Below are 19,852 nucleotides of genomic sequence, written 5' to 3' on the forward strand. Positions count from 1 at the left end.
TTGTTAATAAATAATGGAAAAATGCATATAATGTATTATGTGTGATGTATAAATATACTAAGTTGTGATATTAAGATAATTGAAAGGTCACGCAGAGTATGGTAGAAATATCATTAGGTACTCCTGACCAGGATCAAAATCCGCTCGTAAAGAATCTAGAACAGAAAAATCAATAATGTTTCAGTGGAGTTGCTTAGGTCTAAATCCACACTGGGTAGCATCCAAAAGATTATTCTCATCTAAAAGTTGTTTTGCACGGGCTTCGGGACTTCTTTCTAAAATGTTTACTAGAAACAATAATGAAGAAATTGGGCGATAATTTTCTTTGGATCTAATTTCAGAGACTGAGATCATACTTCACAGACCCTGGCTTAGAAGTGAGGTTCATTCTTGTTATGGTATGCACAAAACGAATGACTCCCAAGGGAAGGCTAAAGAGGTTAGGGCTGAGAAGAGATATGATTGAGGTCTATAAAATCCTAAGCCCTGGGAAACCCCCCAGAGTAGGACATTGGCTTCCTACTATCATTATCTTTGCTTATACCATGCGCTGTCTATTCAAATGTTTTATTATGTACTGTGCCATACTTTGTACTTTAATATTTTCACTGCATGTTTGACTTATTCTTACTGTACACTGCCTTGAGTAAATTCCTTCAAAAAGGTGGTAAATAAAACCTAATAAATAAATGGGGTAAAACAGGTAAACATGAATTGTTTACTCTTGCAAAAAGTAGAAAGACTAGGGGACACTCCATGAAGTTATTAAGTAACACATTTAAAACAAATAGGAGGCAATATATATGTTTTACTCAGTTTATAGTTTAGCTCTGGAACTCATTGCTGGAGCAAGGGGTAAAAACAATAAAAGGGAAAGGGGGACTTGATATACAGCCTTTTTGAGGTTTTTGCAACTACATTCGAAGTGGTTTACATAAGAGGGACACGCCAAGGATGTCCACTCTCCCCGTTACTATTTGCATTATACTTAGATCCGTTGATACGAGACATAATCTCAGTAAGATCCAGTAGGGGAGTGGAGATTGGATCGATGAAATTTAAAATTGCAGCATTTGCGGATGATTTGCTGGTAGCACTTACTAACCCAAAGACATCACTTGCAGATCTTCTAGAAATAATTAAGGAATTTGGAGATCATTCAGGATTCAAATTAAATTTGGATAAGTCAGAAGCCCTGGCGATACCAGTTAATACCAAATCTCTTTGGAGAGCAGAATTCCCGCTGAGATGGGTAGAGGGTTCTTTTAGGTACCTGGGAATTTTGCTTGCTTCTCAGACAAGAGACATATACAGCCTAAATGTCAATAGATTGTTCAGTCAAACAGAACAACAGCTGGCAACCTGGAAGATGTTACCGGTGCCACTAATAGGTCGAGTTTGTCTCATACGAATGGTAATATTACCCAGATGGCTATATGTATTACAAGTCCTGCCATTGAGATTATTACAGAAAGATATCAAACGATTCTATCGAATGGTAGGACAGTTCTGTTGGGCAAATAGAAAGGCTAAACTGAAGTTGCAGTTGATGCTGGGGACCTGGCAGCAGAGTGGATTGGGATTGCCTAATCTACAATACTATAATCTGGCAAGCCTGTTGCGGTTAGTGAGAGATTGGATTTTTTCTGCAAACACACACACGCCGCTAGAATTAGAAAAAATATACTTTAGCCCCTATAATATAGTGACCTTGCTGCATCTCAATAAAACTTCGGTGCCAAAGAAATTTAAGGGTAGTATACTACTGACTCCTTTACAAGAGGCATGGAAATACCTGGGGGCAAAACTGGGGGGACAATCGAATATGACAGAACTGCTGACCATAAGGGGGAACCCGATGTTTACACCAGGATTGGAAAACCAGGTGTTTCAGAGGTGGGCAAGGAGAGGGCTCACATGTCTAAAAACAATAATAGATTTAGAAGGGAAAATTAAACCTTTAAGTCAACTAATACCCGCTGATGATGCACACTGGGAGGATGTATTTGGGTATGGCCAGATAAAACACTATATACAAACACTTGATGCAGAAGGGCTTAAGTTTCAATTGGGGGAAAAAATTAAGCAGTTTTATGATGAAATATCAGAGGAAGCCCCCACAATTTCGCAACTCCAAAAACAACTGTGGACTTTGAGGTCAGATAGAGATTGGTCACTGCTTCGCCGTAGGTGGGAAGCAGACACAAAAGTAGATTTATCTAATTGGGACATAGCAGCCCACATTCGGAACATCCCTAAACTGATTAATGGAGCAAATTATAGAGAATGTGCATTTAGAATAATACACAGAGCATACTTCACACAACGCCAGTTCTATAGAGTAGGAGGGATTGACACATCAACCTGTCTGAAATGCACACTGGAGGAAAACTCGTTCTATCACGCATTTTGGGAATGCATAAAAATACAGTTTTTTTGGAAAAAGATAATGGCATTTATGAATTCAATCATTTCGCGTACTATAGTGGGCACCCCGGTGCAATTACTATTGGATTGCCCAGGGACATTCCGTGGCCTTACGGCAGATGAAATATTGTTAAGTCGCAAGTTATGTTTGGTAGCAAAAAAGTGTATTTTGCAATGTTGGACTTCGGATCAACCCCCAAATTACTGGCATTGGCGAAACCAGGTGCATCTTTTAATGACATGGGAAGCAAGAAATGCAAAAGGATCATGTCGTGGGAAAAAATGCTTCCTTAAAGTCTGGGGGCCTATGTTGGATACCTTATCGCAGAGAGGCCGGAGTCTTATACTCAATAAGCTTTGATAATACTATAGAATAATGGACACCTACATAAAACCCATAAGTACAACGTAACTATTAGGGAATATCAGGAAGGGAGAGGGTGGGGGGGAGGATAGGAAGGGGAGAAAGGAGGGGGGAATGTATAAGATGACTGTGATGTATATTTAACAAAACACCCCCCTAAATGTATGTTTGGCTGTTAATGAGCATGTTTGGGAGGGTAGGTAAGGGGACAAGGGGAAGATGCATAAAAATATTGATGATGGAATTTATTGATGTATACAAGTTAATTTGCTGTATTACTTATAATGCCCAATGATAGATGTACTGGCAATGTTAAAATGTTTATAATGTTGAATCATCAATAAAAACAGTTGAAATATAAAGTGGTTTACATATATTCAGGTACTTATTTTGTACCAGGGGCAATGGAGGGTTAAGTGACTTGCCCAGAGTCACAAGGAGCTGCAGTGGGAATTGAACCCAGTTCCCCAGGATCAAAGTCCACTGCACTAACCACTAGGCTACTCCTCCACTCATTCCACCAATAAGAGCCAACCTCACCAGTGATGTCACAATGGCTTGATTGCCCGATACTTGGCTCACTTCTGATATTGTGATGTCATAAGGGAAAGGGAAATGACATACCGCCTTTCTGAGGTTTTTGCAACTCCATTCAAAGCGGTTTACATATATTCAGGTACTTATTTTGTACCAGCGGCAATGGAGGGTTAAGTGACTTGCCCAGAGTCTCAAGGAGCTGCAGTGGGAATCAAACTCAGTTCCCCAGGATCAAAGTCCACTGCACTAACCACTAGGCTACTCCTCCAATTGCTGGAGGAAAGTCCATACACCGCTATTAAGGTAGACCTGGAGAAAGCTACCACTTGTCTCCGAGGTTCAGTAATCTGGAATCTTGTTACTTTTTGGGACTGTGTCAGGTACTTGTGATCCGAACTGGTCTCTGCTGGAAACAGGATACTGGGCAGGATGGACCCTTAGTCTGACCCAGTATGGCTAGTCTTATGTTCTTATAAACTGTTTTAATTTGATGGAATTTTGCATTTAATTTCTCTGTTTTTATGTTGTTTCTCATTATTTATATTAGAAGGAAGTTTTTCATAATATATATCTAATTGCTCTGAATTTAAACAGAGGATCCTTACTGTGAGGAAAAAGCATTGTTTTTCATGTATTTTTCTTCCTGGCTCTTATTTTTCTCATGGGAGCAGGACATGACGTCTTTACACCAAACCCCCAGTCAGCAATTTAATAAATGCAGCTCAAACATTAGCTAAAATATCCCCAAACAAGTACTTTTTCCAGCTTGCCCTTCCGGCACAGACTGCTGGTGTCTGTCTCAGGACTGGGCTGACACTTGTAATGTTCTTCTGTGCTATATCATATTGTATTTAGACACAGCCTCTCCTTCAGTCTTAGCATGTCTCAGGTCTCCCATCTTCTGCCTCAAGCTAAGTCTGCAAGGGGGACAATTTTGAGGCTCTGTACCATGTGTTCTGCACCTCCTGGGCACCCCTGTCTTTCCTGCACCTTATTCCCTCCCTCCACCATGCCATGATTTTTGGAACACACCCAATCAGACCACTGCCCCTCACCCTTTAGTCCTGGACTGAGCTCCAGGCTACCTCTCCTGTACAATCTTGTAACAATGACTTAACCCATGTGAGTGTGAAGCTCACTCAGTAGTGCGAGCTCTCCCTCAGCTTCCCTTCCAGCCCTAGCAGCTTCAGTCTCTCTGCAGGAGGTGTCGTAAAGTACGTCTTCTGCTCTTCCGAGTACCTCTCCTTCGCTTTCACAATGTCCCTGTATGTCCAGTCCTGCCAGTGGAAAGTGAAGCTCTCCAGCAGCTGGATTCTCTTCTCTTCTGTCTGCACACAGTCCACGGGTGGAATCTGCTGCAGAAATGGGACCTGTACATCTGGGAAGATGAGGGCAGCCCGAATAGCAAACCAGCCTCCGTACTGTGGGTGGATGCAGACCCCGAAGATCTTCTGCAATAGACAGACGGATGCTGTTAGAAATACAGTATGTATTCTCAAACATGCTTACAGTCAGAATGGACTTCAGGAAGTCACCTCATCCTGAAATGCCTCTAGACAAGATTACCTGACCCTGATCCATCCCAGCTAATGTCTCATCTTAACCTTCACTGAAAGATATTCTCCCCCCCTCCACCCCTGACACCTCATCTACTCTTAACATCTTCCAGCGATAGATAACACCCCCACTTCCATCCCCTTATGACCCCCTTCCAGTCCTTGACTTCCTAATGTCTCACCTACTTTTAACGGCCTTCAGCGATAGAGATTCTACCTCCCACCTCCATCCTTTAATGACCTTCTTCAAGTCCTCAACCTCCTTAATGTCTCACCTACTCTTTTTTTTTTTTTTTAATATTTATTTAAATTTTCCAATACATCACCACTTAAAGTGAATATGCAATCGTCATTATTTAACATTAGGAAACAAAAATAATAAGTATATATCTTTACAGGCCGTTTGTCCACAAGTTAAAGAAATTTGATTCCAAGATTAAGGAAATTCAAAAACAAAAAAGAAAAAAAAATACAAAAATTAACAATCAATAGATGCTTCCTCTGGTTCAGACCCCAGCCTGCTAAATTAGGGAAGGTTTACTATATTCACATCAACTCTTGCATCAATAAACTCTTTCAACTGTTTTGGGTCTACAAACTGAAAATGTTTACCCTCAAGCATCACATTACAAAAACAAGGAAATCGCAAGACAAAATTTGCTCCCAATGCCACCACCCTGGGGTGAAGTTCCAAAAAGGCCCTTCGTCTCATCTGTGTAGGCCGTGAGAGTTCTGGAAAGATATGGACCTTTGAGCCCAAAAACAGATTTTCTAAATGTCTCAACGAAAGCCGTAGTATGGCATTCCTATCAGGCTCCAGTGCAAAAGTGACAAGCAGAGTTAACCTCTGAGTAACTATTTCTAATGAGCTTTCTAGGAATGAGGTAAGATTCATTCCTTCCCCTATTACGGGGGGGTTTCCTACCACCACTCCAGTACTCCCGATGTAATATGCCCCTGTAATGGGAGGGAGTGAGTCCTTGTCCATTTCTAGGATGTCCACCAAATATTTTTTAACCATCTCCAAACGAGAAATTAACGGCGATTTGGGAAAATTAAGAAACCTAAGGTTAAGTCTCTTAGTCTGATTTTCCAGGTATTCGAGTTGTTTATGTAGGAAATTATTGTCTTTAACCAGAGCTGTTTCTATAGATCCCATTTCTTGAATTTTGATATCCACATGTTCCAATTTCTGGGTTTGCTGTGCAGTCACTTGTGCTTGAAGCAGGGCAGCCTCAGAAAGAACTTCAATATCAGAAGAGTTCTGCTTTAAAGTAGTTTGCATAGAGCTTTGGATATTGTAAACCATGTCCCATAGTGACTCCAGCGTCACAATTGCTGGTCTAATCACTCCACTAGCCACAGGGGGAGATTGAGATAGACTATCAACACGAGCTAACTTGGAAACAATAGCTTGAGGCAATACCTTTGAAGCCTGTTGTAGTAATGTTTCCCGAAGTTGAGAATCTATCTCCGTTGCTGCAGTCACACCCTCAGACAGGACCAGCTGAGCCACTTCGGCGTCTGTCTCTGTTTGAACAGCCAGCAACTCTCCTCCAGGCTGGGGAGGTGCAATTTGCTCCACAGGGCTCAGGGAAGCCCCGTTTCCACTCTCGATCGACTCCGAAGGGCCGAGAGCTGCAGAGGGGGTTGAAGTTCCCTGAGGACCCGGTTGCTGCCTGGGAAATTGCAGGGTTGTTTGTTTCATCATCCAGGAGGTCACAGGAACCGAGGGATATTCCTTTACCTTCCCCCTCCGCTTCCCCATCGTTGACGAGGCTACAGAGGCACCGAGGAAAACTCACAAACACAGCAGCCTCCAGGAGCAAACACAGGTGCATCCATTCACAGCGCCATCTTGGAATCAGACTTTTTTTTTATTATTATTAATTTATTTATTTGGATTTATTTACTGCCTTTTTGAAAGAATTCACTCAAGCCAGTGTACAGTAAGAATAAATCAAACATAAGTAATAGACAATTACAGCAGTAAAAATAAACAACAATACATTACATTACATCAATGATATTTAATTTTCTCATACCTCACACTAACACTATCTGCTTTTGTCTCACCTAGAATGTAAACCTCACTGAACCCTGGAACAGGTATATTAGCGGTATACAAGAATTGATTTTAAAGTGAATACAAAGCACAGCACAGCACAGTATACTACTTACAATTTTAACACAATACATAATAAAACATTTTAATAGATAGAGTAGGGTATAAGCAAAATGGAACATATAGATAAGTAAGAGACTAAGAGGAGTAAGAAAAGAAGGTGACTAATTTAAAGAAAGGTGCACATGTCAGAGAGATGGTTAAATATGATCTCAGCTAGGTGCAGCCCGAGTCAATCCTTGTGTGTGTGAGTGAGACTAACAAGTTAGTTACTTCTTCCGTTAAAGGCCTGGTTGAAGAGCCAAGGTTTCACCTGCTTCCTGATTTATATATTTCAACGATTTTTATTGATGACAAAACAATACAGTAACATTATACAACCATCTGGCGGTAGCAAAAGTGCATCCACAAAATACATCTGGAGTGTTCCTATAATTACATGATGTCATCAAATTATAATTCCCAACACTTTTATGGAGGAAGTAACAAAATATCACCAATTATCAATTATATCAAAATGGAAAATCAAATTTCTAGTGATTACAAAAATGATCCTTCCCATTAACAAGGGCCCTTTCCGCCCTTCTAGAACCCCCATACCCAACCCCCATCCTAATCTTCTCACCCCTTCCTCCCAACCGCCCCCCCTACTAATCCCCCCTCCCCCCCTCCCCCCCTCCCGTCCCGAGACCTGAAGGATCTGAACCTAATCAACATTTAAAGCTCACCCTGCATTAAGAAGTAGACTCCGACCTCTAGGGCTTAGGATGCGTAAATAGGGACCCCAGAGGGCCAAAAACGTCACTCTCTTTCTCTACGAGGATCTAATCTCGCCAGCCTCCCAAGAAACCAGCTGATGCAACTGATTCCTCCAGTGCCAGTATGCGGGAGGGTCTTTAACCGTCCAATACTGTAAAATACACTTCCTAGCTAATAAACACATCTTGCGAAGCATCATTACTGCAAAATGATTCTGACCTCTAAATGACCCCGGAAGATCTAAGATTAATTGTTCAACAGTTCCCAGAATCTTAATTCCAAGTCGCCCTTCCCAAAAGCCTCGAACCTGAGTCCAAAATCTTTGCAATGCAGGACAGCTCCAAAACATATGTAGCAGCGTACCTGGACTCTTTCCACACTTGAGACAATTTGGGCTACGGTTCCCTCCCATGTGTGCTAATTGAGTCGCTGTCACATACCCCCTATGGATAAATCGGTATGCACATTCTCTCAATCGAGCATCTGATACCAACAGGGGTATGCGCGCCACTGCCCTTGATATATTCCAAGACTCTACTTCCATGCCCAGCTCCCTTTCCCACGCACGCCTCAGGGGCCCATAGTCTCTGGGGGGTTGCCATCTAGTTAATGTCTTACAGAGCAAGGAGACAGTGACCTCTCCCTCGCCCACTGAGTTGAAAAATTCTTGGAGCTTGCCCCCCAATTGACCGGATAAGGAAGCCCCCGGCAGTGAAGTCATATAGTGTTGTACTTGTCCTATGGCAAATCTATTACCCCAGGAATCCCCCACCTTACTTAGCAAGTCCACAGCTGAGAGGGGCTGCCCATCTCCGTCCACCAGATGTGCCAAACATGTAACACCCCGACTCACCCAGTCAGCAAAATGTCGGCTCGACATCCCAGGTAAAAACTCACTATTCCCACATATAGTAAGCTGATCTGTCACTGTCGGATCTGTTGGATTATTTGTAGTAAATAATTAGCAGATTTTAGTACACACAGCTTCAGCTTTAGAAATGTTAATTTCTTTCTTCATCTCTCTCTCATTCACCCCTGAATAATTCACTGCTGAGTCACTTTAAAGTTGAAGTAACAAAACATCTGTTTACTCACAGTTTGTAGTTAGATTATAATCAGACAGGCTTTTATATACATATTACTATACATTTGTATTATCAGCTCCTTCCATGTGCTTAGATGGTAATGGATGCTCACACCACCATAGATTCTCTCAGGTTAGGAGAGATCCTGAGCTCCATGTGCTCCATGTGCTGCATGTGCTGCATCTAACCCCCACAGGAAGTTGCATAGCTGTGTGACCTCTCTAAGTAATTCACATCAGAGGTCACAGAGTAATCACAGAGAAATAATAGGTGACAGGCAATGCATGTAAAATACAATTACATTCCAACAGGATCTCCTCCAAGCCGGCGTACAAGCCTTCTCCACACCTCTCGGAGTGGTCGCAACATCACGCTTTTATGTAATCCCTCTGGTAAATTACCAGTTTTATGATGTAACAATGAAAAAAGCCAATAAGGTTCAAAATATGCCTTCTCCAGCGCTATAGGGGTATAGCGCTGTGTACCCAGGTATCAATCTCCCAGATGACGTAACTGACATGCCTGATTATATAGCACTAGATCAGGCATTCCCACCCCACTGCGGCTCCAACTGCCAATCAGGTGGGAGCAGGGGCGTATCTGCGTGGGGCCACAGGGGCCTGGGCCCCCGCAGATTTCGCCCTGGCCCCCCTCCCCGCCGTCAACCCTCCCCCGCTGCTTACTTTTGCTGGCGCCGAGGTCCGACCCGCAATCTCCGTTTTTCGTCTTCCTCCGTGGCCATGCTTCCAGGAAGTAACGCTGCAGTGCTGATTCGTTGAATCCAGTTCGACGTCTGACGTCAGACGCCGAACTGGATTCAACGAATCAGCACTGCAGCGTTACTTCCTGGAAGCATGGCCACGGAGGAAGACGAAAAACGGAGATTGCGGGTCGGACCTCGGCGCCAGCAAAAGTAAGCAGCGGGGGAGGGTTGACGGCGGGGAGGGGGTGGAGAGAGGCGGCGGCGGCGGGGGGGGGGGGGGGAGGGAGGCAAAAATGTGCCCCCCCTCTCTGGCTGTGGCCCCCCCTACCGCCGGATTCCAGATACGCCCCTGGGTGGGAGAATCGAATCCGTGGTTTCCTACCCCTCCAACAAAATTTCGATGCTAGTGTATAGAATTTCTGAAGATCTTTCCGATATAATCAGATTGGTATTGTCTGCAAGACATAAAGCCACTTTGGAAATAGTACCATCTTTATGAGATTTATTCTACCCAGCAGTGATAACGGCAAATCCAGCCAACCTTGTAACACCTTCCGGGTCTCCTCCAACAACCAATTAATATTTAGCTTGTGTAAACGAGAGGTATCCATAGGCAACAAGATTCCTAAATACTTAAAAGAGGTTTGCGCCCTTCTCAGAGGAAATTCACCTCTCCAACATCTCCAAACCTCCTCTGATGAGGCTAAAGCCTCTGACTTGTCAAGATTCAACCGGAGCCCCGCATAGTCTCCATATTCGGAAAAGATCTCCAGTAGTGCACCCAAAGATTCTTGCGGTTTCGTCAAATGAACCAAAATATCATCAGCAAAAGCCGCCACCTTAAATGCCTCTTTCCCTATCTTCATTCTGGCTACTGCAGGCTGCCTCATTATGTCTCTCAATAAGGGGTCTAACGTTAGCCCAAATAATAGGGGCGATAGAGGGCAGCCTTGTCGCGTTCCCCTGCCTATGGCAAAGTCTGGTGTTACAAGCCCATTGACCGAGATGCGGGCCCTCGGTTTCGAGTATAATGCTTTAACCCCTGACAGAAATCTACCGGAGAACCCGTAGTTCCGAAGGACCGCGTACAAAAAATCCCAATGGACCCGATCAAACGCTTTTTCCGCATCAAAGCTTATTAATAAAGAATGTTTATTCCCTCTACTGCTAGCTTCTAAGGAGGTCAACACTCTACGGACGTTTTTTGCGATCGTCCGTCCCTTTACAAACCCTACTTGGGAATCATGTATTAATTCCGGCAGAATCCTCGCTAACTGTTCGCCATGATCTTAGCCATTAGTTTGACCTCAAAATTTAGGAGTGAAATAGGCCGATATAATGCAGCTAATTCCAGGTCTTTTCCTTTCTTGGGGATTACGATAATGCAGGCGGTGTTTAAATCTGGAGGCACCTGTTCTTGATCTATTAAAGTGTTGAACATTGCAGTTAAAGGGTCTATTATCTCTTCCCCCATTATTTTGTAAAATTCCGCCCTGTAACCGTCCACCCCCGGTGCTTTAAACAGCTGGCTTTGATTAATGGCCAGCAGCACCTCCTCTGATGTAATAGGATTGTTGAGCTTCTGCTCATCTTGTGGAGATAGACTTGGCAGCTGTAACTGCTCTAAATACATGTCCCCCGACAAACCCTCGTCTGGCGGGATTCCATATAGCCCTTTATAATAGTTATAGAAGATCTCGCTAATTTCTTGAGCCGTAGAGACTCTTGTATCTTGCCCTCTCTTCATGGTGAGAACCCTAGTTTTCCCTTGCTTAGCCGCAATCAACCGTGCCATCAGACGCCCCCCTTTGTTGCCGTGCTTATAAAGCTGATACTTGTAGTAATTCTGTGATCTCACAGCTTTTTGGTGAAGGATTTCATTTAATGCCGTTTGCAGGGACAGTAAATGTTGTTTATTCTCTAGGGAAGGCTGGCGACCATAACATCTCCGAGCCTTGCACACTAGCTGACTTAATCGTAATATTTCCTTAAGTCGAGCCTTACGTTTATGTACCATATAGCTGATGATTTCTCCACGGAGCACTGCCTTGGCTGTCTCCCAGTAGAGAATTGGATCATCAGCGTGTATTCCATTATGTAATTTATAATCTCGCCAACTTTGGTGTATGGACGCCTTAAAACCTGGGTCCCGATAGAGCTCCACTGGGAATGCCCATCTACCATGTCCTCTCTGTTCCCCCCCAGGTGACCAGCACATTTCCACCCAGGCGTGATCCGAGATCACAGTGGCGCCTATAACCGAGCTCATCACTGAGCCAAAAAGCTGCTCCGAAATCAGCAAATAATCAATTCGCGCTTGCGTTCCATGCACTCGGGATAAGTGCGTGTAATCCCTCCCCTGCGGGTCAAGGGTCCGCCAAACATCCACCAGCCCCATCTGCCGACAGAGATTAGGCAGCCCCCTATTCTCCTGGCCGAGAATCTGCCTCCGGGCCCCTGTACTATCCATCAAAGGATCCATCACTGAGTTGAAATCCCCACCCAGTATTATGGGCAAAGAGTTATGTCATAACAATCTTAAAGTAATCATCCTATAAAACTTCTGGTCATATTGGTTCGGGGCATATACATTCCCAAACAGCACTGTTTGACGGTTTATGGTAGCCTCACAGATCAAAAATCTCCCTCCCGGGTCAGTGAATCGTACTTCCAATTTGTCTACAATCCCCTTTCTGAACAAGATGGCAACCCCTCCTTTTTTCCCCCCAAGCCTCTGCAGAGACGCACTCCCCCACCCACCAGGTACGCAGTTTCGCATGTTCCACAGCTGATAAGTGGGTTTCCTGCAACAGGGCTATGTCTACTTTGTGTCTTTGCAAGTGTTGTAGTATTTTAGTACGCTTAATGGGAGACGTGATCCCTCCTACATTCCACGTCACAACTTTCAGGGATCCCAGTTCTCGTAAGATACCAGTCCTTGAGATCTATACCACTCTTGCCTTGAAGAGGGGTGTCCCAGCCACCACCCCCCTCCCTTTTCTAACATGCTCCATCTACCTTCTTTCCAAAACCTTATTAAACGAAACCTCCAGGTCCCTACATCCCCCCAGCCTCTAACCCCCCCACCCTCACCCCTACAACCCCCCTCCCCCCCCACTAACCCAAACCCCCCTTTTAAACTCCCCCAGCCCCAAAACGGGACCATCACATATAACGCCCCTTACCCCCTCACCCTCCTGTAAACCATTACCACCTCAACCGCCCAACCCTGAGATTCCCCTACAATTATGTTTAAATCTGTTTATTGAGCATCGTAAAACTTGTACATAATCACAAATCAAACCACAAAGATAGTATATCTAACTCATAACAATGTTCCCATGCATTTTACATTTTCACCCCAACACCCTTCCCCTTCCCTACACTCAGATACATATAATAAAGTATATCTCATAACGCTTCAACATTGCCGACATACAACTGCTCCATACCCTCCAGAGAACCAAATTGTCGGTATCCCAATACCTAACCTCTTGGTATCAACTATACACCAAACTACTTATTGGCAGGAACTTTTATACCCTTCATTGTAAGATGCTGCAAAGGGCCTTCACTCTTATGACCCTTCGGCTACCAGGTCGGCTCTGTGGTGTTTGTTCTGGCATCTGACTGGTCAGAATACGAACCCTAAACCCTCCCCTCCCACCTTCCCCTCCCTCCCTACCCTTGCCATGTAATAAGACCTGACCCAATGCAAGTGGCCTCACAACGTAACGTGATCCTTAATCTATACCCATCTGACACAGCAAGATTCGTCCTACCCCTCTCTTACATAGTTCTAAGTGCAGTCAAAAATTCAATATGAAGCTTCTCCCCCGTGAGGGCAAAGTCATCCATAAAGGTTCCCATTGCTTTCGAAACTGTTGCCCAGGTACACTATCCCATGTTTTAACCTGGCATCGATCTGTTCTCATTTGGACAATCATCTGAGATCTCCAAAATGCCAGAGATGGACCCAGTTCTGATGTCCAGGATTTTAAAATGGATGTAAGCCCAAAATAAACAGCCATTTGTGTATATCCTTTAAATCCTGCTGGCGGTGAAGAAGTGTAACTATTTTTAAAAAAAGATTATTAAGGGATCTGACAACATTGTACATCCCCACTGACGATCAATCGCCTACAAGAGCCCTCCCCAAAACCGTTGCACTCGTGCGCAGCGCCAAAACATATAACCCAAAGATGCATTAGCGCTTCCACATTTGGGGCAGGAACCATCACAGTTAGCGATCATCTTAGAAGCTCTCCTGGGGGGTATATACATTCGTAACAGAATTTTATACATACGTTCCCTCTGTGGAATCGAGATCCTCATAGAATATAACTGTTTTATAAAGGATTTACATAATTCTTCAGTCACCTCACAGTTCAAGTCCTCCCTCCAGCCACGGACCAAGCGTGCATAATCTATCTCAGATGATGTTTCCCTCAATTGCTGAAGATGAAACTTGAGTGGCACAGACATCTGTGCCCCCAAGGAATACATTTCTGATAACACTTCTTGGACGTCTTCAGTTAAATCCGTCCAGCACAGGGAGGATACGTAATGGTGTAATTGAAAATAAGCAAAATGATGACTTGTCTCCTCCCCCAACACTTTCGTTAATTCTGAAAGGAGCTTTAACCTCCCCTCCTCTGTGAGCACATGAGATAAGTATATTAACCCCTTCCTGGCCCAACGTATAAACACTCCTCTACCCTGACCTGGGGGGAAAGCTGGATTATCACAAATGGCCAACCATGGAGTGGTCTTACCCGAAAATTGATGTCTTCTACAGATCCATCTCCAAGTGGCTCTCAGAGCTGGTAACAGAGGATGATGTGCTAGCGCGTGTGGTGGCATCCCTCTCCCCCCGTGCAAAAGCTACTAAAATGCCAACCCGGGAACCACCTAACCTCCGCCTGTGTCACAGAAAATTCAGAGGTACCCCGGAACCAGTCATTGATGTGTCGCATTCCACATGCCACCGATAAGGTCTTTATACTGGTCAGGCCCATCCCACCACAATCTCTAGGCGATGTGAGAATGGACATCGGGAGTCTGGGCCTTTTCCCCTGCCAAAGATAACGTTGAATAAGGCGATTCAAACTCTTTTCCTCTGGTCCCTTCAGAAATACTGGTAATTGTTGAAATAAATATAGCCACTTGGGGGCAATCAGCATATTAAACAGTGCTATTCGCCCCCACAATGACAGTGGCAGTCCTTGCCAGAGTGTCAATTTCCGCTTTGTCAGCTCAATCATTGGTTTAACATTACATGAGTAAATCATTTTTAAATCTCTGGGGAGGAGAACGCCTAAATATTTCAATTCCCTGTCCACCCACCGCAAAGGAAAATCCCCCTTCCACCCAAGTTGTACTGTCTCGTCTAGGGCCATTGCACAGGATTTTTGTAGATTTAAGGAAAAGCCGGAAAGCCTGCCAAATTCTTTTATTTTAGACAAAGCCTTCCTCAAGGAAACCTGCGGATTCGACAACATCATCACAATGTCATCCGCATACGCCAGCATTTTAACTATTTCAGAGCCAATATCCACCCCCGCCACCTCTGCAGAGCTGTTCAACACTCTGATTAAGGGTTCTAGAAAAAGATCGAACAATATAGGGGACAAGGGGCACCCCTGTCTAGTTCCCCTACATATGGGAAACCAGTCCGATCTACCCCCATTTACTGCAATTTGTGCTCCTATTCCAGTATATAATATTTTTATGGCTTTCCGGAACCCTTCCGGCACTTCCATCCACTGCAATAAGTGAAAAAGGTATTCCCAGCCCACATTGTCGAAAGCCTTAGAGGCGTCCAGACTGACCAACACCGCGGGACTCCCCCCAGAGACACTCCTGGCCATTGCCAATAGAATTCTGCAAACGTGTAGCACCGAGTGTCTCTTCGGGACAAACCCCACCTGCGCCGTACTCACCACTCCAGGGAGATGGCCAATCAATCTATTCGCCATCATCTTAGATAAAAGCTTGATGTCCACATTTATCAGAGATATGGGCCGATATGATTCTGGATCTTCTGATGGATTACCAGGTTTAGGGAGCATAACTATTAGGGCTGTATTTTCATGTGGCGGGAACTTTCCAGTGTCAAGCACTGCATTATAATACTCCAACAAGGACCTCAACAGTTGAAGCTGCATAGTTTTATAAAATTCCCCCGAAAAGCCATCAATCCCAGGGGAAGAATTTAATTTCAACCCCTTTATTGCCATCTGCAGTTCCTTAGGTTGGAAGGGGGCAGCCAGAACTTCTTGTGCCTCCGTAGTAAACTTCACCATCCCTGCCCTTTCCAGAAAAGCTACCACCTCTTCTTTCTTCGGGGGGCTCCTGTGCGCGTATAAATGTTGAAAATACTCTTTAAATATCTGCAAAATTTCCTCTGTGCGATTTGTTACTCGCCCCTTTGCATCTTTTAGAGCTCCTATGGTCCTATTACCCTTCCAAGATTTTACCACACGAGCCAAGAGCCCACCCTGACGGTCTCCATGCCGGTAAAACCTATATCTCTGAAAAACCAGCTGTCTTTTGGTCTGTTCATGGATCAAGGAATTGAGAGTTACTTGTAAGGATAGATAATTTTCTCTGTTAACCTGAGAAGGGGATTCTAATAATGCACGCTTGGCCCGTCGCAGCCGCCCAGTTAGATTCATGATGTTTGCCGCTACTTTTTTACGTCTTGTGGCTGTGTACTGAATAATGTCCCCTCTCAAAACAGCCTTTGCTGTGCACCAAAACAGCTTCGGGTCCTCCCTGTGCTGCTCATTGTGAAGGGAGAACTCATCCCACTTCCCCTGTAAGTATTTAAGAAACTCTGGGTCTTTGACTAAATAATTTGGAAATCGCCAATACTTTATGGGATGACAGTCCCCAGGCGCCTCCAGAGCTACCCATATCCGCGCATGGTCAGAGATCACCACCTGTTCTATCTGTGCCTCCGAGATCTCTGAGAAAAGATTGGCTGAGACAAACACATGATCTAAGCGTGCCCAGGAGCCATTTGCCCTCGATCTGAGAGTAAAATCCCTTTCTTCCGGGTGCAGTGACCTCCAGGTGTCAAATAATCCTAAAGAGGTGACAAATGTCGACAGGATCCCTGCCCCCCCTTTATTCAAAGCCCCTTGTGCTCTACTTCCAGTGCTATCCAGGGCAGGGTCCAACAAGGCATTCATATCACCCGCAATTATTAAGGTCTTTCCTTGAAATGGTACTAGATCCTTAAGAAGGTTAGGGAAGAACCCCGGTTCCTGGGGAGTAGGTCCATAAAGAGATAACAGATATACCTCCCTGCCCTGCAAACAGAGCTTCACCAATAGATATCTTCCCCTGTCATCAGCCATGATCTTCTCTACTGAGCAAACCAAGGACCGTCTAAACCAAATCGCTACCCCCCCTCTTCGAGCTCCTGAGGAGGCCCATTCTATCCGCCCCACCCACGTCCTCTCCAACTTTTTATGTTCCTCATCAGATAATCTAGTTTCTTGGAGACAAACAACATCCGCATGAAGCCGGTTCAGATGTGCCAGAATTTTCTTTCGCTTTATCGGGGAGGAAATCCCCCCCACATTCCAAGATATTATCTTTCATGAAGAAGAAACAGTTGTCTATAAAGCCCACCTGTGAATCATGTTTGTGTATATGTATCGAGACCGGGAGCCCAGCCCTCCCCCAGCCTCGCAAATCTCAAACCCCCGCCGTGCCAGCACCAAAACTTTCCCACTTGCATACACTCAGAGCCTTGATATATTACGTTGCACCCCTCTCCCACCCTACCCATCCTATCCACCCCCCCTCTGCCCAAAATCTTCCATCCCTCCCCTAACCCATCCTTTCCAACTTCCCCACCCTTTCACCCTTTGCCCTTGCCCCATGTAACAAACACGTACATGTGATGAGCCTAAACCCATCCAAGAAATCACATACATGCGAGGACCCCCGCTCCCCCCCCCCCCCCAATACTTTCAACATCAGCAAAACATCATCTATTACATAAAGCATATCAGCAAACATGTCCTCACATTTAGCGTTACAAGTTCAGTGAATCAAATCTTCCATTCCACGATCACCAGCTTTACATCTGATTCTAAACCCTGACTTGTCTTCAGGTAGCCTCCCTCTTCTCCTCGATGTCCTTGTTAACAAACTCTGAGGCCATCGCCACGGATTCAAAAATATTCCATTTGCCTTCTCGCTGGATTTTCAGGACTGCCGGGTAGCTCAGCATGAAACGGATCTTCTTGTCTGCTAACTTAGAACACAGAGGATGAAACCGCTTTCTGCGTTCCTGAACTCCTGCCGAATAGTCTGGAAAAATCAAAATCCTGTTACCATCATAGTTCAAAGTCTCTCGCTTCGCTTTATAGCCTCGTAGGATTTCCTCCTTATGAAGATAATTATGTATTTTCACAATTGCAACTCGGGGCCTGGCCTTGTCAGCTTGCTGTCTGCCGATCCTGTGTGCCCGTTCTAGGCACAGTGCACCATTACTATCTGACAAAGCAAATTCTTGTTTCATCCACGCTTCTAATATCGGTCCCAGGTTTCTTTCTGCAACAGATTCAGGGAAGCCCACTATACTTAAATTAGAACGACGGGCTCTGTTTTCCAGCTCTTCGATCTTGTCGTTTTGTTGCTGTAATTGGAGCGCCATATCTTTCAGCTTTGGTTCGGCGGTATTCCATGCGTCTTCTGTAGCAGACACGCGGTTTTCCAAATCAAGCGTGCGCCTTGTTAATTCCGCTATTATTGTGTCCAACTTACTCATTTGGCCTCGAATCTCGGTTCCAAAGCCAAACCCACCGCCTTGACTATTTGGGCCACTTGTTGCTCCGTGAACTCAAGATTAGATCCCACTGCTGCGGCCGCCATCTTGGGTTCCGCGTCAGGCGTCGCGGTTCTCCCTTTTTCAGTTTTACTGTTCTTTCGTGCAGATCCTGCCGGCATCGAAACCAGGAACTGGTCCATCCACTATTTGTACGCTGATTTCGAGCGTCTCACCGCTTCTCAGCGAGATCCGATTCCCGTAACTTAAAAGGAAGGAGCGGGGGCCCCGGAGCACAACTACTTTGCAGCCGTTGCTCTCACTGCATCACGTGATCTCCTCTCCCCTACAATTATAACAGCAACATATGAAGTTAGAAAATTGCTCACATAACCTATATATTAATAACTTATCAACAGCGAAACCTCTGCATCTGAGTCCTCAGCAGATCTCCGCTTTTCTGTAGGGCAGCAACCACTTCCTCCGGGTACCTCGAAAGTCCCGCGGCTCCACCAGCTATCTCAGTCCGTCTGATCCCGTACCTCTTGAGCAATAGTCGTCTCATCTGTTCCCCACAGAAACTTGCAGTCCATTCTCTTTGGTGAGGCCCATTTGTAGTCACCTCAGGTCTCTCAGTTTCCATGCTAACTCCCCCCGGGGACGAACATATGGTGGGTGTACTTTATTCAATGGTGCAACTGCACTCTCCCTTTTAATGTATGAGCAACTGCTAAGCCTGCATATTGAAACCAACAGTTAACAAGCAATGTACTGCTTCTAAAACAGTCAATAGTAATCCAACTTCTAACAGAAACAATTTGTAATCCATGCCCTGTAAGGCTGTAGTGCCTCCATCACTCCTCCATAGGTCATTTATGAATCCCATGGCGCCTTCACGATCAGTGCTCCTCTAGAGAACTCAGAAAGGCCTGCGCTTGTTCCACGGCAGTGAAGGTCTTTGTCTCCGCCTGGTAAGTTACTCGCAGTTTCGATGGATACTGTAAGGCGAATCTAATCTTCTTTTCAAACAACTTCGTACAAATCGGGGAAAACTTCCTTCGTTGCATCGCCACTGCCGCAGAGTAGTCCTGAAAGCAGAGCACTTTTTTGTTTCCATAGCGCAGCTCCCGGTCCTTCCTCAAGGCCTGCAATATAGCCTCTTTATGTGCGAAATTCAATAAACGGCAGATCACCACTCGTGGCCTCGCATTGTCTGAGTGCTTGGGTCCCACCCAATGCGCTCTTTCCACCTGAATGGCACCGAGATCCTCCGGGAGCTGCAGCTGTTCTGATAGCCAGGTTTCTATAAAAACTCTTAGGTTAGTAGTTTCTATAGCCTCAGGCAACCCCACGAATCTCAAATTGTTTCTACGAGACCTGTTCTCAAGGTCTTCCAGCTTCTCTTCATAGGCCTCCACTTGGGTTCTGAGTTTCTTATTTTCTTCCTCTATTTTTTGCACTTTATCCTCCAGGGCCCCATGTCGCTGCTGGAAGTCCGCCAGCTCCTTGTT

General features: G+C 44.9%; 1 protein-coding gene across 1 annotated transcript in view; it reads right to left on the reverse strand.

Moving 5' to 3' along the window:
- Nucleotides 1–3,743: 3,743 nt before the first annotated feature.
- MMACHC (metabolism of cobalamin associated C) overlaps nucleotides 3,744–19,852 on the reverse strand; it is a 31,089-nt gene continuing 14,980 nt past the window's right edge. The window contains exon 4 of the mRNA XM_030205973.1: nucleotides 3,744–4,779. Within this exon, the coding sequence (XP_030061833.1) occupies nucleotides 4,468–4,779 (312 nt within the window). The 3' untranslated portion in view covers nucleotides 3,744–4,467. The remainder of the gene's footprint in view (nucleotides 4,780–19,852) is intronic.

The sequence above is a fragment of the Microcaecilia unicolor genome, chromosome 6, assembly GCF_901765095.1.
Source record: "Microcaecilia unicolor chromosome 6, aMicUni1.1, whole genome shotgun sequence".
Classification (NCBI taxonomy): domain Eukaryota; kingdom Metazoa; phylum Chordata; class Amphibia; order Gymnophiona; family Siphonopidae; genus Microcaecilia; species Microcaecilia unicolor.